This window comes from Somniosus microcephalus, chromosome 2, assembly GCF_052327205.1.
Source record: "Somniosus microcephalus isolate GS21.2 chromosome 2, FLI_Smic_1.0, whole genome shotgun sequence".
Classification (NCBI taxonomy): domain Eukaryota; kingdom Metazoa; phylum Chordata; class Chondrichthyes; order Squaliformes; family Somniosidae; genus Somniosus; species Somniosus microcephalus.
Window position 1 is genome coordinate 350,333,652 of NC_140988.1, and position 22,653 is coordinate 350,356,304.

Consider the following 22,653-nt stretch of genomic DNA (forward strand, 5'->3'; position numbering starts at 1 on the left):
GAATTTTCAGTTACTGAGGGGGAAAAATGGCCGAATTTTTCAAAAAGCATTTTGGGTGATTGGATTGTTTCATCAACAAACTGAGAGGCAGCCGGTTATGGAATTCTAAAATATTTACATAAATCTTGATGCTAAAGCATGATCAAAAATCATGACAGCAGGAAGCAAGGTTTGTGGACAGGAAGTCTTGCACACAGCAAGATTTTTAAAATTATATATGGATACATCATTTCTTCAGAAATTTTATCTAGCCATAGGTTGTTCCCAGTGACTGATACCATGAATGAATCTTATGATAACTCCCAAAGTTGCACAACTTGTGGGTGGGCTCACCATTTTTCAGATAATTTTGTGTGGCTTATTGTGAATATTCAAATTGCTAAAAGAAAAAATTGTGAGATGGAGCAAGAATCTTCCTGAAAGATGCTTCAGTTCAATCCTAATAGGCATGGCCTTGTCTTGGAAAGAGTGTAATAGAAAGAGGAGGAAAGTTTTGTATTTAACAAACAAGGCCCCAGTCATATTTATTTTGCTAAGTATATTACACAGCCTCAAAGTTAGGCTTTCGTATGCCAGAGAGTCTTGGTCAAGGTGGGATCGGTCCTTGACCTTCTACCTTTATCTACAAACAACAGTTTTCTGGGTTTTGCTCTCCATTTAGATTTGCAGATTTACCACAGTTGGACTGGGAGTAAAAACATGAGTCCGCTCTTGGTTGCAACTAGAGCTGACTGATCTATAGAGTCCTGTCAGCCATGGCTCAGTGGGTAGCACTCTCACCTGTGAGTCAGAAGGTTGTGGGCTCAAGTCTCACTCCAGAAACTTGAGCACAAAAATCTAGGCTAATACTCAGTGCAGCACTGAGGGAGTATTGTACTGTCGAAGGTGCTGTCTTTCGGTTGAGACGCTAAACCGAGGCCCCGTCTGACTTCTCAGGTGGGCATAATAGATCCCATGGCACTATTTCAAAGAAGAGCAGGGGAGTTATCTCCAGTGTCCTGGCCAATATTTATCCCTCAATCAAAATCACTTAAAAAAAAAAAAAAAAAAAAAATTATCTGGTCATTATCACATTGCTGTTTGTGGGAGCTTGCTGTGTACAAACTGGCTGCCATGTGTCCTACATTACAACAGTGACTACATTTCAAAAGTACTTCAATGGCTATAAAGCGCTTTGGGATGTCGTGAAAGGCGCTATATAAATGCAAGTCATACTGGAAACCCTTTTGATTCCTCTTTGACACCCTATATAAATAAAGTGCAAAAAATAGTTCATGCAAGGGAGGAACTTTTGTGTAGTCAGAACATTTTTAAAAATGCAAGGTTTTGCAAAAGAAGAATGTCCCAGCCACACTGAATACTGGTGATGCGTTCATTCCACTGGGTTATGTTCAGCCGCAAGTGAATTATATGGATTCATTCGTAGATCAAGCCCTGTTGCCACCAGGGACAACTGAACTTGCTAGTGTGGATAACACCATATAGAGCAAGAAGCTCTCACTACAACCTGCAGTTTTGATGCCCTCACTATTTGATTTTCAGTCCGTAGTCCAGAGATTCTTATTGACTAGAGGCAGGTTGCTTAGAATTGAAGTCACTCTGTTGCGATCTCCATCTCTTGTGAGCTCACTCTATCTTGTTGTCCCTCTCTCTTACTCATGAGTGCATTCTGTCTCTTGCTCACCGTGTCACTAATGTACTCTTTGTCTTGCTTCTGCACACTGCGGGCTGGATTATCACTGTGGAGGCGGGATGGCGGCGGGAGAGCTGGTTGACGGGTTCCAGTCCCACTCCCATTTGCAGCCGCTCTCTGAAAATAATTTTCCGTAGATTGGCCTTGTTAAGCCCGTCCGGCGAGGTTCCTGGCCAATTAACAGGAAGCGGGTCTGATGACGTAATTTGATGATGCATCATCAGCCGGTTTCCTTAAAGGGACCACGGCCACATTGATTTTGACATTTGTGCTGTCAGTCTTCTGCAGCATTGAAGTGCTGCAAACACTGACAAGCACTGCACAAAGGTGCACGGCTGCACTCAGACTCTCCAATGACTCCCTCCATATGCTTATGGAGGGAGTCACAGCATGCAGGGAGATTCTCTTCCCTTCCCATGGGCGGAAGAGAGCTCCCCAGGAGACCAACGCAGTCTGGTTCCACATTGCACAGGAGGACACAAGCAGGAATGTCATCGGGAGTCCCTGCAGTGGCGTCAACCTTTCAATGAACTCAGTAGATCACGAAACGTTACTGCAAAGCCACACTCAAACTCACCCTGCTGTGCCACTCATCACGTTCCCATCACTCTGCCTTCCATACCCTACTCCTGCATATCCTTACTCACACCAACTTATCTTGCACCTCCACCCATCCCTCTCTATCTGTATTATCACTTCCCCATCTCACTAGCCACCCCTCACACTCACCCTCATCCTACTGCAAGCATACCAACCAACAACACACAAGGATAGCCAATGTCCATGTGAAGTTTCTGTTAATGTGTTGTCATACATTGAAATCGATATTTTCAACACTTCACCTTATTGGACAGATCAGTGCACACCTTGAGAAGTGTCTTAGTGAGTTCAAGTGAATGTTGAGACATAACTTCTCCCCGGCCCGGCCCCCAGCTATTGTGATGAGTGTGAAAGGAATGGCTTGGACATTATAGGGATGCTTTACAGTGATGGTGTCAACCTGGCGCATCATGTGGCAGCCAAGGTATACAGCGTCAAGTGAAGTAAATCTGGCCATGGTGATGACACCGCTGGCCTCCCGGGCATCAATGTTGTCAGGGGCTGATGCCCTGTGTCCAGGGCAGCATCAGGTGATGACGGAGAAGGTTGGTGTTGTTGGTGATGTTGGTGTGCCTGGTGATGTTGGGGCTGATCGCGGAAGGATTCAGAAGACCAAGGTATGATTTTTTTCCAAGGGCACCGATGTTGCTGAAATAGATGGCAGCTGCAGGTGAGATGACAGAAGTGATCTGTCAGTGGTGAGAGAGGTTGTTCCAATGGGGTGCCACTGGATATACAGCTGGCTCTAAACACTTGCAAGCTAAAGAAATCTCTATGTCTTACAAATGCAGTAACCAACAGTTTCTGAGCTCTGAAACTGAACAGCTGCAACATGGTATCCTTTATACCACTTCTGCAGCTGTCAGATTATCGGATAAATCAAAGCAGACTCGACTCATGACAGGTGTTCCCCAAGCAGCGGCTAACTCGTGGGGGAGCACGTAAAATTACACGGTAGGCTCAAAATAGCATTAAAGTGGCTATTAACAAGCCATTTAATGATCTAAATTGTCTCCCCCGCCGCTTGGTGTCTGGTCAGTTCTGCGCAGACAGACCCGACACGTGGGAGACTCGCGTGGAGGCGGGCTAACAGCGGGTTTCCTACCTGCTGTCAATCTTCCTATTTTGACAGCGGACCCGCCTCCAAACCCGCCCTCTGAGCGCTGGCAAAATTCAGCCCCGAGTGTGTCTCTTGTGCACAAGCTTGCTTTTCTCTCTTGCCTCTCACGCTCTACTGCCTCGTGCGCGCACACTGTATCTCTAGTGTCCTTTCTTGCACCTGTTGTCTGCTTTCTTCTTCTTGCTCTCTCCACTTGTTCCCCTTCCCTGTTTTCCCCATCTCCATGCTCTATTCCTATCTCCTCTTCACTGTTTTCTCTCCCTTGTCCTCGAGCATTCTCTTTTTTCCCTGGCTGGAAAGTCAAGGAGGTGAATTATACGAGTTTTTGTATAAGTGATATTATATGGCAACAATGTCATCAGTTAAAGTAGAATGAGATGACGTAGAAAATTGTTCAGATCAGTGAAGGTTAAAATGGCAAATCTGTAAGCACTTTCATTCCATTCAGTACTTTACTTGGTAACACTGTTTTATTAAGTAGGCCAAAAATGTTGCTATTATAAAAGCTACTACATATGACTTAAGTGTAAGATCAACATAGCCTCATTTTTTAAAAGGAATGTAACTTTAGAAGTTAACCACCTCTACTGTCTTTTTGCAGGGCCCGTAGAAATTGTAGGTACTTCTGCATTTTCGCATCCCAACAGTGCTGCTGCTGCCTCTTCAATGGTTCATGGCGTTCTTCCCCCAACAGCTCCATTCGCTATTTCGCATCCCAACAGTGCTGCTACTGCCTATTCAATGGTTCATGTCGTTCTTCCCCCAACAGCTCCACTAGCTGTTTCACTCCCAAATAACCCTTCGGGCACAGTCACCGCTGCTGACGATTCGGAATCCTCTCCAAGAGTCTTTCCTCCTGCAGGCTACTTGCCACCCCAGCCCTCATCCCATGCCACTGTGCCGCCGTCCTCGGCTGGCGCACCTGTGCCGCCGTCCTCGGCTGGCGCACCTGTGCCGCCGTCCTCGGCTGGCGCACCTGTGCCGCCGTCCTCGGCTGGCGCACCTGTGCCGCCGTCCTCGGCTGGCGCACCTGTGCCGCCGTCCTCGGCTCCCACTGCCAATCAGCAGCCCTCGGCTTTATTAGGTGCTACCTCAAACACTTCTTCTGCATCATCTTCTGCGTCTTCGATCGTCTCTGATTCAAGCCCTCAGCGTAATTCCACAGAGCTTAAAGCACCAATTCAAGAAATGGGAAATGTGGTGGATAGAGAAGAAAGCAAAGATTACAATCTGCCCGTACAGGTAACGTGGCAATTTGTACTTCCAGTCCTTAATTTTGTATTTGAAACTCCACCATTGATGCTCCCATTCAGATCTCCATGGAGTTAACTGAAGGCTACATATAATTCTTAAACAGATTATTATGTCATTTAGTTTTTAAGTTTGTTTCTGGATGAATATTTATATATGCTGACTCTATTGTAAGATTGAAAAAAGTCATGAATTATTGCTTGAGGGTGAATTATGCCTTCCTTTGCTTTTTTCCCATTTAAGCAAAGTTGAACTATATAAAAAGGAGTGTTACAAAAGAACCAGGAGTCTTGTGAAAATGATAGGCAGAGAATACAAAAAGCTGTTGTGGCAAGTTAATTGTAACAATCCATATTAAAAGTTAACCGAAATTGCCATCATTACATAACTTGTAACTGTAAAACATTATATGAATGTCAGCAGTAAACTCTTGTATATGTTTAGACCTTGGACAGGGTGTTGGGGAAATTTAGAAGAATGATACGAGGGATGAGGGACTTGGTGAGAACAGAGAAGCTGTGATTGTGTCCTCAGAGCAGAGAAGGTTAAGGGGAGATTTATTATAGGTGTTCAAAATTATGAGGGACTATGATGGTGAATAAGGAGAAACTGTTTCCACTGCCAAAAATGTCGGCAACCAGAGGACACCGATTTCAAAATTGGCAAAAGAACCAGAGGGGAGATGAGGAGAATTTTTATTATGCAGCGAGCTGTTATGATCTGGAATGCGCTGCTTGAAAGGTCGGTAGAAGCAGATTCAATAGTAACTTTCAAATGGGAATGGGATATGCAGGGCTGTGTGGAAAGAGCAGAGGAGTGGGACTAATTGGATCGCTCTTTCAAAGAGCCGGCACAGACACAATGGGCTGAATGGCCTCCTTCTGTGCTGTATTATTCTATGATGTTTAAGTGTTAAGTTACTGCATTACAAACCAGTACAAGAAAGAAGTTGAAAATATGAATCGAAATGTGATTGTGCAGAATTAAGGTTGAGGTTCAGAATGAAGTAGCACATCCGTTGCTGGATTATGTTTCAAATATTTCCCCTCCTCTCCGCGCCCCCCCCCCCCCCACACTCTAAAGGTGGCCTTCACTTGACTGTGGAGATGTGAATGGCAACATCTAGGCATAATGAGGAGGAGGCCTAGTGGAGTCCCACAAGTGTGTACATCCCATCAAATAGTGAGATGACATGCTGCAAATCTGGCTTGTGAACTTCAAAAAAGTATCCCCATTTACCTGTGCTGGCTCTTTGGAGGATACCGCCATTTGAGAGATTAGCTCCTGACTTTGGTGCATGACCTCCGTTTCCTCTCCTCCTTCAGCCACACCGGTGTTTTTGTGCTCTGGCAGACAGCTCTTCCTCCTCTTACAATAGCACAAACCATTGCGATTTCGACCCAAAGAACATAAGTGTGGAAGAATCTTCTGTGGAGTTAAAATAAAAAGAAAACATTTTGTTTAGTTCATATCGTAACCTGAAGGACTATACCATTAAGAACCTGGCATCATTTACAATTTCAAAGATGTCTCTGTTGAAGTTACTGAAAAGTAAATGGTTATAGTGAGCCAAATAGATTTTTTTTTCCATGTCTTTTTTTCTAAGAAACTTTGTATAACTTTAAAGGGCTTACGGATATTAATGTTATGCCTGTTATTGGCAACAGAAATCAAATATTTGTGCAAGGTGAGCAAAAAACATCAAATCCTCAAATCCCAAACAATTGGTCAGATTTTGCTCTGAGTGGCGAACGAACGGCACCAGCTCGACGAAGGGTTTCGACCTGAAATGTTGACTGTGTTTCTCTCTCCACGGATGTTGCCTGGCCTGCTGAGTTTTTCCAGCATTTTCTGTTGTTATTTCGGCACCAGCCATTCATTAGACTTTAATTTGCCCATAGACTTTCTATGGGGTTTTGCATGGCAAGTTATCGTCAGCCAAACTTCCAAACGGTACAGCACCGCACCCTCTACAGGGCATCTGCGACCTGTGTGAACAGGGCAAGCAATTGTGTATCCCCTTAACCAATCAGATTGAAGAATCGTTAATGAGAAGCGCAGTCTGAACCAGGAAGTGTAAATTAAAATAATGAATTCAATGTCAAATCAGGTACAGAAAACAAAATAAAGTGAGTGAAAGAAAGATTGGATATAGAGAGAGCGATTATAAGAGACGGAAAGAAAAAGTTAAAAAAGTTTTTAAAAAATCTCCAACAATAATTAAAAGCTGAAGGAATGTAAAAGTTAATTTTCAGTGCCAGAGAGGTTGTTTGGCAGTAATTAAGACTTCCCATGCTGTTAAAAGGGTACTTAGACTGGAATGGACAAGCCCTAACTTTTTCTGACGAGTTTAGTCCATACAGGAAACTTTCTGGTATCTGGCACTGACGGGACCGAGCTGGTGCCGGCCCATCAAAACTGCCGGAGAAACGAGCGCTATAGTTAAAAGATAGGGAGCTTCTGAGCTCCGTCTGAAGCAACAAACCAGCTTCAAAACAGTCAGCGCAGCTTGCAAGCGTCTCTGTAGCTAAGCAACAGCTTCAGCTACATGCTTGCACAGCCGCAAATGGAGAAAAAAAGCAACTGAAAATAAAAAAAGTTATCTGAACCGACTCCTGAATTTTGCCGGTGGATAGAGCGTTCCGGATATTTAACCTCCGTTTAAATGAAAGATTCCTGTATCTACGGCAACAAATTCATGCCATTCAAAACATTTGAATGGTGAGTCAGACGGCAAGATGCCGTTTTCGGGAAGCTTACGGAGGAATGTCGCATCTTGGACAGCAACTTCCGGATTTCTGCTTTTAACTGCGCGTGTGAGGTTGCCGAAAGTTGCTGTCCAATTTGTACATAAATAATGGTGAATGCTGTTAGCTGTAAATCCAGCCCATTGTCTTTACCAACTGACTGACCCCTGCCAGATCATCCTACGCTGTACCAAATAATGCTAACATTATTTTTTTTTGTTGGGGGAGGGGATGCTATGGTGAAAACTAACATAAAATAGTTTGAAAATGCCCAATAATTTGTAAGTTATTAGAACTTGGTCAAGAAAGTTTACAATTATGGATTGGAGTTCATTATTGTATTTTGTGGGGGGGGGGGTGGCTAGGTACTTTGACATTTTAAACATAGGTTATTAAACATAGCTTGTGTTTTATTGCTTTATAGAAATGGAATGTATTGTCTTGATGGATCCAGCTCTAAGTTGATCTTTTTTTTTACTTTTAAAGGAAAAGATGGTTACTTCTGGTCATTCAAAGCCCAGTGGTTCTCCCCGAGCTCCAAAGAATCAGACCATAAATTCGGATCAAAATAACTCTGGTGAAAAAAGCAAATTAAATGAAATATTCTCGCCCAGTACTGATCAAGCTAAGGTAAAAACAAAAACTGATCAAGCTATAGCTGATGTCCCATCAACAAGCAGACAAGCGCATCCACATAGACCTCCGGCGCAGCCAACTCATGATGATTATCAGGACATTGATAAACCAGAAGTATTGAGGAGTGATGTTGCGAATATGCAGTCAGTAACTGAGGTTGCCGTTAACCCCTCTGAAGGTGGCTGTTCAGTAACAAGTAGCGATTTGCAGCTCAGTGAAAGCACAGTGGATACTTCAAGAAGCAACAGTTCGGACAGCTCCTCGCTACTCGCCAACCTTTCTCCAACACAAATGCCCCAACAGTCCAGCCCTTTGAGTGTGGATGACTGCTGTAGTAGCAGAGCTAGTGTTTCAGATGATTTCAGTGATGAAAACTCAGTCAAGGAACAAAAGATTCAGGCACTACAAGGTTACCAGAATGATCAATTGCAAAGGAGCTTTTATGATGTCCACAATCCATTGAATATACAGTTGAATTTTGATGCTCAGAAAAATATAGGTGAAGGTGTAGGTCATGATATAGACATTTTAAATCAAAACCTAACTATAAGTAACACAGAAGTTGCACAATATGTGCCCGCATTTACAAGCACACACCCTGTTAATAATAGGGCTGACTCTGAAGTTGAATTCATGAGAAATGTGCAGGTCAATAACAGCAATGATACAATTCCCAGCAGTGATCTAATGCTAAGTTCTTCTGATAGTGGTTGCTCTTTAGCAGACAGTCCAGCTAACAGTGACTCTGTCAATGAGTCAAGATTTCATGTGGAACAAGGCTCCCAAAATGCAAACCTGCTGAACAATACCCCACAGCCTCTGCCACTTCAGAGACTTGGCGTGCAAGTAGCAGCTCAGACTGATGACAAAGATGCTGTTCGAGAAAATGCACAAAACCAAAACCAAACTACTGCGCATGAATGCAAACCAGAACCAATTGGAGATTGGAGCATTTATTTTGATTGTAATCAGTCACGTGAAGACAGCTTTACAAAGACTGAATCGAATAAAGAGTCGAGCCTAAAAGTAGATGTTTCAGAGAGAGGAGCTTCATTACACACTCATGAGAGTGGACTGAGCCACGATAAATACGTTGACCCTGAAATAGAAAACACCAGTGTATGCATTGATTCCGTTAGGACGCATAGTGGACACATTGATCAGGAACCTGATTATGAAAATGAAGCGGGCAATGACCATAAATATGAAGCAGCGAACTTGGGTGATTTTAGCGGACGTGATTCCGGGGAAGGCGGTATTAATGCTTTGTCCGCCGAGCATGCTTCTTTGGCCTCACGGAAAAGGTCAGATGCCAGACAGCCAGTAAACCCAAATGGGGATTTACCGCAGTCTAATTATGTATTTGTTTCAATGACGGTTCTGGCATTAGCAGTTGTGGCTAGATGCGTATGGAAATACTATCATAAATAGAGACCCATGTGACTCGAGAGATTTCATTTATTAAAAATTAATATTGACGTGATTTTAAGTTTACAATAGAATTTCGGTTAGTTGTTCAGGAGTAGGAGAATAACTTGCTTTCTGCTCTGATGAAATGTGCTTGGGAGGTGTTTGGCACTCCGTGCATTTTCACTGCAAATCTGTCGTTGGAACATTTTCAGGATATTTGAGTTTAGCTAAAAATATCGAAGTCACTGACACAAATGCCTCTCTCTTGTAGTTCACAGCTAGCTGTTCACAAAAGTAAAAGTGAATTACAACCATTAAAAATAAATCTTACCTTGAACAAAATAATTATACCAATTTTACTTTTATACAATGTGCTCATATCTATGCAAGCGCAGTATCGTCAGAGATTAAAATATATGTTTGGCAATTTAGAATTTTAATTTTTAAGCAGCATGCATCCTTCAAATCATCATTTAAATCAGTTAGCTTTTCCTTAAAATGTTCCTCCTTTTATTTATACCAGTTTAAAGACCCTACTGAATGTCAAGAAGACCAAAGCCATTATTTTTGTTGCCGTGCCACTGCTCCATCCCATTCCGGGTGCAATTGCTCAGGCTGAACCAGACCACGGAGCTGAGCTTCATACCACACATCCTATCCATTACCAAGACTGCTCATTTCCACCCCTGCAGCTTTATCCGTCTCCACCTCTACCTCAGCCTGGCCCCCTCACTGCTCATGGGTTTGACACCTCAATTTCTCTCTCTCTTCACTAGCCTCCCATCCTCCGCCCTCCATAAACTTTAGTTGGTCCAAACATACAGCCACCTGTTCCACATCAAGTTCCATGTTCTTCTCCTCACTGACCTACATTAGTTCCCAGTCCTCCAGAGCATTCAATTTAACATTCTCATCCTGCTCATCAAATCTCTTCATGGCCTGACTCCATTTGATTTTTTGCAACTTCCTGACAACAACCACCACCATTGCCTTTAAAAATGTCCTAAGGTACTTTGCAGAAGTGTGTGGGGAAAACAGACAACATGCCACAGGAGGAGAGATTAACAGGGGTTGACCAAAAACTTGATCAAAGGGGTGGATGTTAAGGAGGGTCTTAAAAGGAGGAGAGGTGGAAGGGTTTAAGGAGGGAAGTGCAGAGAGTGGGACATAGACGGCAGAAGGCATTGTCGCCGGATGTACATGAGGCCGGAATCACAGGGACACAGAGTTTGAGGGGGAGCTGGAGTTTGAGCTGGAGTAGGTTACAGAGATGGGGAGGGGTGAGGCCTTGGAGGGATTTAAAGATGAGAATAATTTCAAATGTGAAGCATTGTTGGGACTAGGAGCCCAGGTAGGTCAGAGCGGATGGGTAATGGATGAACAGAACTCCAGTGTCCTTTGGTCTTCCAACTCTGGCCTTTTATGCATCCCTGTGTCCCTTTCCCCCACCATTGGTGGCAGTACGTTCAGCTGCCTCAGCCCCATTCTTCCTTCCTAAACACCTCTGCCTCACTTTCCCCAGCTTTTAAACCAAGCTTTCAATCACCTCTCACAATTTCTACATCTGTGGTTTGGGATCTGTTCCCTTATCTCTTATTTTTCTCTCTCTGAAGTGCCTTGGAGCGTTTTCTCAGTTAAAGGTGCCAATAAATACAAGTTGTTGTTCACTACATAATACCAGATAGTGCATAGAATTTGAAACAGAAGAGTTCAATGCTTGTTTTCACGATTTCTATAGTTAATCTTTTTTTAAAAAGATGCTATTGTTTCCCCAGAATAATGCCATAGCTAAGTTACCACAGTCAAAAACAGAAAGAAAGACTTGCATTTATATAATGCCTTACATGACCTCGGGACGTCCCAAAGCGCTTTACAGCCAATGAAGTACTTTTGAAGGGTAGTCACTGTTGTCATGTAGGACTGCTGGCTCTGCAGAAGAAGAATCTCAGTCTGCAGCAGCCCTTCCTGTACGATGCATAAATGTTTCAGAGATTAATCAGGTCACATCAATTTGCAGAACTGCATGTGATCCAGCCTCTGGCCAGTTTTCAACCAGCCAGAGGCCAGTTTTTTTCCCCCCAAAGCTACTTCTTTAATACTGTAATAATAAACACTTAGTACTAACTACCAGGGAAATGAAAATCGGGTGGGGTGTATAACGGCCGGCCAGTCCGCTACCTCCCGTTTTACACTCCCTGCAGAACTTGAAAGATCTGCCCAGACATGTGCTTTATTGCTGCAGTTAGAGGATACTATGGGCCTATATGCCTCCCATACGGAGGAGAAACAAAATACGATGCACTGTCTTCCCTAGGCTTCTTTCACATGCCCCTTGAAGGGCAGCCAAAAGTGACGGTGGCAATGATTGGGGAGCAGGACCCCCCATCTCCCCCTTGACTACCAGAGGCACGTAGTCTCAGATGAGCTGTAGGGGTTAGTCTCCCAATAGCTCATACATTATCTCAAAAGAAATGGGAATCTGCAAACCTATGTTTCATTTTTCATAAATTACAAAGTGCTGGGATCTTGGCCCATGTTACGTTGGATGGGGGTGGGTGAAAGTGAATTTTCACCAACTGTAAAGCACTTGCACATGATATGCTTTACTCTGTAATAAAAGGAAGAAGCATTTTAATAAAGTGTAAACTATAAGAATGTTTAAATTGTGGCTTATTTCAAGTAGTGTGGTGCAAACTGTGACAGCCCTGCTTCCCCTCATTGGAGGATTGTGTATACTTCTAATGTGCCTCCTGGCTGTTGCAAATGAAGGCAGCTACTGTGGGGGGTCAGGACCGAATGTGAAGTGCAATTTTTTCAACAAAAGAAAAACCTAGTCGCCCTTTGACAGTAAAAGGGCCAAGATGTTTTACTAATTCACTTTTGCAATAAAGCTTAAAGCAGTTTGGTGGCCAGGAATCCAGCTTTTTTTCCCACTCTTCAGTTTTTTTCCATTCTGTCCTAAATACAATGATTCCTTCCTGAGGTGCAGTTCTATGAATGCTGGTCACCTTCCAATACTTCATCTAAGTAGCTTCTATTTACGTGTGAGTCTTGACATTGTCAAATTAATGATGCCTTTTTAAATAAAATTATACTGAAGCCTAACTGCACGCTGTTCTCACTATCTAATCTTTGTAATGTGCCTATCTGAATCTCCCTCTGCATGTTTGTTGTCGATTCCATATTTTTTTTAATGAGCATTAGCTCTTGATATGAATTTTAGTGGATTGGATCCTAATTTTGTACCATGAAAAGTGACATGTAAATACTTGATCGGAACAGAGATTTCGTCAGCTGAATGTGCTGAACTGAAACATTGTGCACAGCATATTTTACATAATGGAGGTGGGGCGGAAGGAGAAATTAATTCTCATCATGGGTGTTGCAAGAACTGATGTTACCAGTTAACACACATTCATTATTCTGTGATGTTGAGCAGCATCACAAGAGTTCATCCACGTAAGGACTTGATTTTAAAAAGAAAATGTTAAAAATCTACAAAACATCATGGCCTAGAAATTCAGTTGCTTGCGCCAGCCGGTAGCGCCTTAGGAGGAGGAGATGTTGGGCGCTAGGCGGCTAGCGGCCGGGCGCAGCGCGATCTGCGCCTCTCCCCAACTTCACTCAAGATTGAGCGGCGGCGCAAAGTCTTTGCGCGCGCTCAGCTGCGTGCGCAGGTCCTGACGTCATTTCCTCGTGCAACGCCCTTTGTGCGCCCCAAACCGGAAATTCAGTGGCGACGCCCTATTGTGCACCTGGTGCCCCTAGCGACTGGTAGAGGGGAACGGTTCTCAGTCGATGCGGGGTGCGGGGGGCGCAAATTAAAGGGCACACCTCCTGCAGTAGAAAAGGCTGCCATTTCGCAGCACTCCTTTTTGAGAGACGGATCTTTGCAGAGAGACAAAGGTAGAGAGCTTTCTGCTTTGGCTCAACACTCGGACAGGTACTTGTGGCTTCAGGCCACAGCTTTCCACTTGTCTTTGCCTTCAGTGTCACATCATTGTTTGCAAACATATAATGGGGGCTGCAATGGGTGCAAACGCTGGCCTTCTCCATTGCATTCAAAGGGCTCACAGACGCCGTGAGAGAGTGGCAGTCCTGACCAGACGGAGAGGGGGCAACAGGCGTCGGGAAAGGAGGCCTTACCCACCCAGGCTATACCGCCAGCAGTTCTCCTATCTGAACATGTCTGACGAGCAGTGTGTTCGGAGGCTGCAATTCCGAAGGGCGGTGGTCGCTGAGATCTGCCACCTGCTTGGCGGTGATCTGCAGCCACATCTGAGGAGCAGGACGTCTCTGTCGGTGGCAGTGAAGGTGACAGTGGCTCTCAACTTCTATGCCACCGGCTCCTTCCAATCCGCTACTGGGGACATTTCCAACATCTCCCAGTTCGCCGTGCATTGCTGCATCCGCCAGGTGACCAATGCCCTTTTCAGAAGGAGACGTCAGTTCATCTCCTCCATGGCCCTTGTCAAGCAGCAACAGCGTGCAATGGGCTTTGCAGCATTCGCGGGCTTCCCCTTGGTGCAGGGCGCCATTGACTGCACGCATGTGGCTTTGCGGGCACCTCTGGAGAATGCCGAGGATTACCGCAACCGGAAGGGCTACCATTCGCTCAACGTTCAGCTGGTGTGTGACCACAGGCAGCTCATCCTGGCTGTCAATGCCCGCTTTCCAGGCAGCAGCCACGATGTCTTCATCCTGCGCCAGACTTCTGTGGCAGACATGTTCCAGGCCCAGCCTCACCCACGAGGATGGCTTCTCGGGGACAAAGGCTATCCTTTGTGTACCTGGCTGATGACCCCGCTCCGTGCGCCCAGCACCCCTGCTGAAGAGGGATACAATGACAGCCATCAAGCAACCAGGAACATCATTGAGCAAACAATCGGCGTCCTGAAGCAACGGTTCCGCTGTCTGGATCGTTGCGGTGGAGCCCTACAATATTCGCCAGAGCGAGTCTCCCATTTCATGGTCGTGTGCTGCATGCTGCACAACCTGGCTATCCGCAGGACTCAGCCACTGCCACCAGAGATTGGAGGACCACCTGAGGAGGAGGAGGAGGACCAGCACAGGAGGGAGGCAGAAAGTTCAAGGGCCGCCCGTCGGCGGCTTATTGAACGTCGGTTCTAGGCCCCCTCTCAGGGAATGGCTTGTGCCAATGTCACCTGATGAATGTCGCCGCTCCACAAGCCCTCAGCCGAGCAGGGCAACCAGGACTTGCAAAATAAAGCATAGGCAGTGCGATTTAAGAACATTTGTTACTTGGAAACCTCTGCCCTTCCCACATTACAAACTAATGGAGAGAAGCCCCCTCCAAAAACACAAAACGAACAGTCTCGGCCTTACAAAACAAAGAAATACACCAGTCTCGGCCTTACCAAAAAAAGAAAGGCACCAGTCTTGGCCTTACAAAAACACAACTACACCAGTCTCAGCTTTTCAACAAACACAAAGCATTTGGCCAGACCTTCTACTTTTTGCCCTGCGAGGGCGATGCCTTTCGCACCCGTGACTGTCCCCTGCCCGCCCTGCAGCTCCCCCTCAATGGGACCCCAGTGGCTGCAGCAAGGCTGGGGGAAGGCTGCTGAGGGTCAGATGGCGAGACGGCAGATGCCCTTGGGGGTCGGCCTGCACCAGCTCTGGCCCTGGAGGGGCCGGCTGCTGACTGCTCCAACTCTGCTTGGGCGGCAGCAGTCTGTCCAGCGGCTCGTGGCAGCTGCAATGGCGGAGTGGCAGTGTCGGCTGCAGGAATGGTGCCAACCTGACAGATCGCAGGTGCTCGCTGGTCGCCTGAGACATTGGCACTCGCACGGGCCAGCACTGCAGCATGCGCAGCAAACAGCTGAAGAACAGACTGCTGGGCTGCTGCTGCGCGGCGAGTGCCCTGGCGATGCCTGGCCGATCCAGCGAGGGTGGCAGCAGTTAGTGCCCGTGTGGCCCTGGTCTTTGTCCGCATGACACCAGCCAGTGAATGAACGGCACGACTGAGCACTTGGCTAGAAGCCGCCTGTGCTGCCGCGAAGTCCTGCAGACTCCTGGCCTGTGCTGCACTGAATTGTTCCAGACTCCTGGCCTGTGCTGCACTGAATTGTTGCAGACTCCTGGCCTGTGCTGCTCCGAATTCCTCCACACTCCTTGACAGAGACTCAATGGAGCCAGGCATCCTTGCCACTGCAGCCATGAGCTCAGTGTGCCTGCGCTCAGCCTGGACGGCCATTTCCTCCAGGAGCCGCACCTCCTCTGCGCTCACCGTCGCAGGACTGGAGGCCGCACTCACCCTCTGGGGAGAAGTCCGCCGAGCTTCCCCACCCCTCCCGCATTGCTGCACGCCGCTGGGCCCCGGAGCTTCACTCTCCTCCGACCCTTCCCCCCGGCTCCCCTCCAGGGAAGACGTGTCCCCTTCATCGCCATGGGCTGGCGCGGCTGAGGGTGGCACTGATGGGCCAGCTTCCTCTTCCTCCTCCTCGAATTCAGAATCGCTGACAGTGGCAGCTTGAGGGCCCGCCTCCTCACCTGGCGATTCACCATCTGAAAGCAGGAAGGCATAAGAGTTGCTTTAGAGTGAGGACAGGGCGGCAGCGAGGGAGGCATGAGTGCTGCCATGCACTGCATTGGTCGGACAGTGGCAAAGGATGCTGATCTGAGGCGCAAGTGGAAAGAGAGAGGTCAAAAAGGTGATGCCCTTACCATTGGTGCCCAGAACAGGGTCGGCATCTCCACTGACGACGGGGCCAATCAGCCGTCCTGCCATAATGCGCTCCACACTCTGGTCGAGGTCGGAGAGCTCTTTGACGTCAGGGCGGCCTCCCCCGGTCTCACGTTGCTTCCTCCGGTTGTGCGCCACCTTGGCCTGCAAGAGAAAGGACGGCCTCTAAGTACAGTGTGAAGCCCTGATCTTGTCTGCACTGCCTCCCATGGTGGACTGGCCCTGACAGTGTGAAGCCCTGATCTTGGCTGTACTGCCTCCCATGGTCGAATAGCTTGTACAGTGTGTAAAGTGCTGAATGCGCAAGTGATTTTCATGACAGTCCCATAGCTGCTGGATGAGGGCTGGCCATTAGGGCTTTCAGGTCCCTTTGCCCATAAACTGAGGTGCACATGCAGGGATGAGGAGGACACTGGAAAGGGTACTCACCCTGACAACCCGAGTGAGGTCGTTGAACTTTTTCTGGCATTGCACAGGAGTCCTGGCAACCACGCTGTTGGAAGTCACCCTGTTTGAGACCTCCCTCCAGGCTTTCCGGTAGGCGCTGGGCAGCGGCCTCTTGCCACCTTCTGGGAACAGAACATGGCGCCTGTGCTCCACTCCGCCAACCAGCACCCTCAGGTCGCCCTCGCTGAAGCGCTGCGCTCTCTCCCTGGCCTTCTCCATAGCCCTGGGCGTTGCACAGATGAAGCAGAAGTGGTCAGGCCTAGCTTGAGGGCTGCAGTGTGCAGGGCGTGGCAGGCAAACAAATCCACCCTCCCCCTTTAAGAGCTGACCGGCGCCAGAGTGTCTGCTGTCAATCAGCAACTCGTCGCACCTGCGCTGCGCCCGCCCTCGGGGGTATCGCCCCGGACCGCCGGCTTAGCGCCTAATGATAGTCGTGCATCGCCTGTTTTAGCGCAGCAGCAACCTCTTGGGGCGATGCGACTGAATATTGGCGAAGGTGGCGCAAATTTGCGCTGGGCGCAAACTTTAGCGGCCGCCCGACTTTAGCGCCCCGAACGTGGCTATACTGAATTTCTAGGCCCATTTGTTCAAGATTATTATGAAATGGCATGATTCAGTAATTGAAATAGCTAAAGTTTCTGAGAGCTGACTGTACACTCTGACTAAGGCAAGATGTTCCAGTTTTAGATCTGTGATTAATGGGAGTTTTTCTTTCTTCTCAGAATGTGGACCACAATGCTAAAGCCTCATTTATTACCCATCCCTAGCTGGTGGTGGGCCGCTACCTCACTTGCTAATCCACCACTGTGGGACTGGAGTACGATGTAGGCCGCAGAAGTGGCAGGTTCCCTTCCCCAAAGGATATTACTGAACCTGTTTTTTTTTACAACAACCTGACAGCTAGCCCACAATTACCAGATTTATTGAATTCGATTTCCAACTTGTCATGTTGGGTGTGCACTCGTGACCTCTGGGTTACTTGTCTAAGGCCACAGCCATAAACTACCATATCCATCTGGTAAATATTTTAAATATGGTACCACTTAGGAACCAATTTGTCAAGTCTTCTGAGATTCTGCACTTTTGTTATTCAGTATCACTTAGAGCACATTTGTCAAGATACTGAGTGTTTGTATAAATGTGCCAATAATGTAGGTAACCTCCAGTAATTTTATCAATATTATTTGACTGATATGCATTCACAATATTGCAGGCTCTTCACCGTCCCTGGCCATATTGTGGTGGTCTTATTGAAAAGAACTGAAGGGGAAGAGAATTGATTAACACACTCCAGTTGGCTTATTGAGTTAATGAGGAAGATTATAATAGCAAAATACTGTGGATGCTGGAAATCTGAAATAACAACAGAAAATACTGGAAATACTCAGCAGGCATAGTCATAGAGTTATACAGCACAGAAAGAGGCCCTTCGGCCCATCGTGTCCACACCAGCCATCAAGCCCTGTCTAATTTAATCCCATTTTCCAGCATTTGGTCCGTAGCCTTGTATGCTATGGCATTTCAAGTGCTCATCCAAATGCTTCTTGAATGTTGAGGGCTCCTGCCTCTACCACCCTTTCAGGCAGTGAGTTCCAGATTCCAACCACCCTCTGGGTGAAAAAGTTTTTCCTCAAATCCCCTCTAAACCTCCTGCCCCTTACCTTGAACCTATGCCCCCTTGTTATTGACCCCTCTACTAAGGGGAAAAGTTCCTTTCTATCTACCCTATCTATGCCCCTCATAATTTTGTACACCTCAATCAGGTCCCCCCTCAGCCTTCTCTGCTCCAAGGAAAACAACCCCAGCCTGTCCAGTCTTTTTTCATAGCTGAAGCGCTCCAGCCCAGGTAACATCCTGGTAAATCTCCTCTGCACCCTCTCCAAAGCAATCAAATCCTTCCTATAGTGTGGCGACCAGAACTGCACACTACTCCAGCTGTGGCCTTACCAGCGTTTTGTACAGCTCCATCATAACCTCCCTGCTCTTATATTCTATGCCTCGGCTAATGAAGGCAAGTATCCCATATGCCTTTTTAACCACCTTATCCACCTGTTCTGCTGCCTTCAGGGATCTATGCACATGCACACCAAGGTCCCTCTGATCCTCTGTCTTTCCTCGGGTCTTACCATTCATTATGTATTCCCTTGCCTTGTTAGTCCATCCAAAATGCATCACCTCACACTTTTCAGGGTTAAATTCCATTTGCCACTGTTCTGCCCATCTGACCAACCCATCTATATCGTCCTGTACGATAGCAAAATACTGCAGATGTTGGAAATCCGAAATAACAACAGAAAATGCTGGAAAAACTCAGCAGGTCAGGCAACATCCGTGGAGAGAAATTTGAGTTGACGTTTCGGGTTGGACCCTTCTTCAAAACTGGAAAGAAAAGAAACTAGATCGAAGGCAGGGCTGCGATCGGACAAAAGAATAAAAGAAACAAAAGAAGTAAAAGAGATTAGAAGCTAGACGAGATGGTAATAGGCTGGGATTGGGTGTAAAGTGTACTGGCAGGGGAAAAGATAGCTGCCAGGTGTGAGAGAGAAACAAAAGGAAAGGGGTGGGGGGGGGGGGGAAAGGAGTGGAACAATTACAAGAGAAAATGAAATGGGGGCCGAGGTTATGATCTGAAATTGTTGAACTCGATATTGAGTCCGGAAGGCTGCAGAGTGCCTAATCGGAAGATGAGTTGCTGTTCCTCGAGTTTACGTTGAGCTTCCGTGGAACAATACAAGAGGCCAAGGACGGTGAGGTCCGAGTGGGAATGGAGCGGTGAATTAAAATGACAGGCGACCGGAAGCTCGGGGTCACCCTTACGGACTGAACGGAGGTGTTCCGCAAAGCGGTCACCCAATCTGTGTTTGGTCTCCCCAATGTAGAGGAGACCGCATCGTGAGCAGCGAATACAGTATACTAGATTGCGAGAAGTACAAGTAAATCGCTGTTTCACCTGGAAGGGGTGTTTGGGGCCCTGGACAGTGGGAAGGGGGGAGGTATAGGGGCAGGTGTTACATCTCCTCCGCTTGCACGGGAAGGTGCCAGGCGAAGAGGAAGGGCTGTTTGGGGTGATAGAGGAGTGGACTAGAGTGTCTCGGAGGGAGAGGTCCCTGCGGAATGCTGAAAGGGGAGGGGAGGGGAAGATACGTTTGGTGGTGTGATCACTTTGGAGGTAGCGGAAATGCCGGAGGATGATCCGTTGAATGTGGAGGCTGGTGGGGTGAAAGGTGAGGACAAGGGGAACCCTATCGTGGTTCCGGGAGGGAGGGGCAGGGGTGAGGGCAGAAGTGCGGGAGATAGAACTGACACGGTCGAGGGCAGTGTCAACCACAGTAGAGGGGAATCCTCGGTTGCGGAAAAAGGAAGACATGTCTGAAGCACTGGTGTGGAAGGTGGCGTCGTCGGAGCAGATACGGCGGAGGCGGAGAAACTGGGAGAATGGAATAGAGTCCTTACAGGAAGCGGGGTGGGAGGAAGTGTAGTCCAGGTAGCTGTGGGAGTCAGTGGGCTTGTAGTAAATATTGGTCGATAACCTATCCCCAGAGATGGAGACGGAGAAGTCGAGGAAGGAAAGGGAAGAGTCCGAGATGGACCATGTGAAGGTGAGGGAAGGGTGGAAATTGGAGGCAAAGTGAATGAAATTGTCAAGTTCGGGGCGAGAGCAGGAAACGGCACCGATACAGTCATCAATGTATCGGTAAAAGAGGTGAGGGAGGGGACCCGAGTAGGACTGGAACAAAGATTGTTCCACATAGCCCACGAAAAGGCAGGCCCATGCGGGTACCCATGGCAACACCTTTGATTTGGAGGAAATGAGTGGAGTTAAAGGAGAAGTTGTTCAATGTGAGAACAAGTTCAACCAGGCGGAGGAGGGTCGTGGTGGATGGGGACTGGTCGGGCCTCTGTTCAAAGAAGAAGCGGAGCGCCCTCAGGCCATCCGGGTGGGGGATGGAGGTGTAGAGGGATTGTACGTCCATGGTGAAAAGGAAGCGGTTGGGGCCAGGAAACTGGAAACTGTTAAAGTGGCGGAGGGCGTCCGAAGAGTCGCGGATGTAGGTGGGAAGAGACTGGACAAGGGGAGAAAAGATAGAGTCAAGATAGGAAGAGATAAGTTCCGTAGGGCAAGAACAGGCTGAAACGATGGGTCTACCAGGGCAGTCCTGTTTGTGGATCTTGGGAAGGAGGTAGAAGCGGGCTGTGCGGGGTTGGGGAACTATGAGGTTGGTGGCAGCGGGGGGGAAGATCTCCAGAGGAGATGAGGTCAGTGACAGTCTTGGAAACGGTGGTTTGATGTTCGGTAGTGGGGTCATGGCCCAGGTGGAGGTAGGAGGAGGTGTCGGAGAGTTGGCGTTCAGCTTCCGCTAGGTAGAGGTCGGTGCGCCAAACAACAACGGCACCACCCTTGTCAGCGGGTTTAATGACAATGTCAGGGTTGGATCTAAGAGAATGGAGTGCTGCAAGTTCAGAGGGAGGTAGGTTGGAGTGAGTGAGGGGAGCAGAGAAATGGAGACGGCCGATGTCACGGCGGCAGTTAGCGATGAAAAGATCCTGTAGCCTGAGGCTTCCCTCCTCGCTATTTACCACCCCACCAATTTTCGTGTCATCTGCGAACTTACTGATCATACCTTTTACATTCACATCCAAATCATTAATGTAGACCACAAACAGCAAGGGACCCAGCACCGATCCCTGCGGTACCCCACTGGACACAGGCTTCCAGTCACAAAAACAACATTCCACCATCACCCTCTGCCTTCTGCCACTAAGCCAGTTTTGGATCCAATGTGCCAAGACACCCTGGATCCCATGGGCTCTTACCTTCCTGACCAGTCTCCTATGCAGGACTCTATCAAAAGCCTTACTGAAATCCATGTAAACCACATCTACTGCACTATCCTCATCCACACACCTAGTCACCCCCTCGAAAAATTCAATCAAATTGGTCAGACATGATCTTCCCTTGACAGAACCATGCTGGCTATCCCTAATTAATCCTTGCCTCTCCAAGTGGAGACTAATTCTGTCCCTCAGAATTTTTTCCAATAATTTTCCTACCACTGATGTTAGGCTCACTGGCCTGTAATTCCCTGGTTTATCCCTACTACAGTTCTGATGAAGGGTCCCAGACCTGAAACGTTAACCCTGTTTCTCTCTCCACTGATGCTGCCTGGCCTGCTGAGTATTTCCAGCATTTTCTGTTGTTATTAATGAGGAAGATTGCTTGTCTGAGAGTTGAATTTTCTTTTAAAAAACATTTATTTTACACGAAGGACAGCAGAGAACTGCAGCATAACTTATTAATATGTGTGGCTGCTTGGTATGGGACACCACACCATGACGATCATCTTCTGGATACAGCACACCACCTACACCTTAACTGGGGTGTTTTCCCTGGAGTTTCACTCAGGAATTTGACTGCACATGAAGAATGGGAGAGGGGGACGCTTTTCAGCCACACACAGTGGGGGACGGGGGTGGTTGGGGTAACAGATTTGTTGATTTTAGGCACGTGTAGAAATGATGAAATTTACTGAATTTTGCACAAATACATTTTTTCTTTAAATTCTGAGGAGAAAAATGCTGCCTTGTATTACATTCAAAATGAAGCCACACAATTAGGGAGATAACACTACTATTGAATTTGTCACCAAGCCATCTGAGAAGTTATTTTACTTAAAAACAAACTGATGAGAACCATAGAAAATTCATGGGAAGTCCAGCGGTTTGGGAATGAACTTTTAGCTCGGTGCCAGCATTGCCACCTCTGGCTCAGAAGGTGAAGGGTACAGTCCCACCCCAGACAGCGCTGGCGAGTGAAGACTGTGTTGAAATCTATGTGGTACCCCTGTCTGGACGGAGTGACCACTAGCTCAGTGGTCGCATTCCCATTTCGAAGGTCAGAAAGGTTGGGTTCGAGCCCCACTCTAGACAGCCCTAGCGAGTGCGGATCGGAGCACCGGCTCTGAATACTGAGCTGATAACCAGTGGGGTGCACTTGTGTCTAATGGCTGTGGGTGCTCCCCCACCCCCGCCAATCATAATGGGT

General features: G+C 47.3%; 1 protein-coding gene across 1 annotated transcript in view; it reads left to right on the forward strand.

The window, feature by feature from the left end:
* The window catches only part of mavs (mitochondrial antiviral signaling protein), a 30,657-nt gene extending 18,545 nt beyond the window's left edge, over nucleotides 1–12,112 (forward strand). Inside the window, exons 4-5 of the mRNA XM_085975521.1 lie at nucleotides 4,015–4,655; nucleotides 7,898–12,112. Of these exons, the coding sequence (XP_085831647.1) occupies nucleotides 4,015–4,655; nucleotides 7,898–9,478 (2,222 nt within the window). The 3' untranslated portion in view covers nucleotides 9,479–12,112. The remainder of the gene's footprint in view (nucleotides 1–4,014; nucleotides 4,656–7,897) is intronic.
* Nucleotides 12,113–22,653: the final 10,541 nt, after the last annotated feature.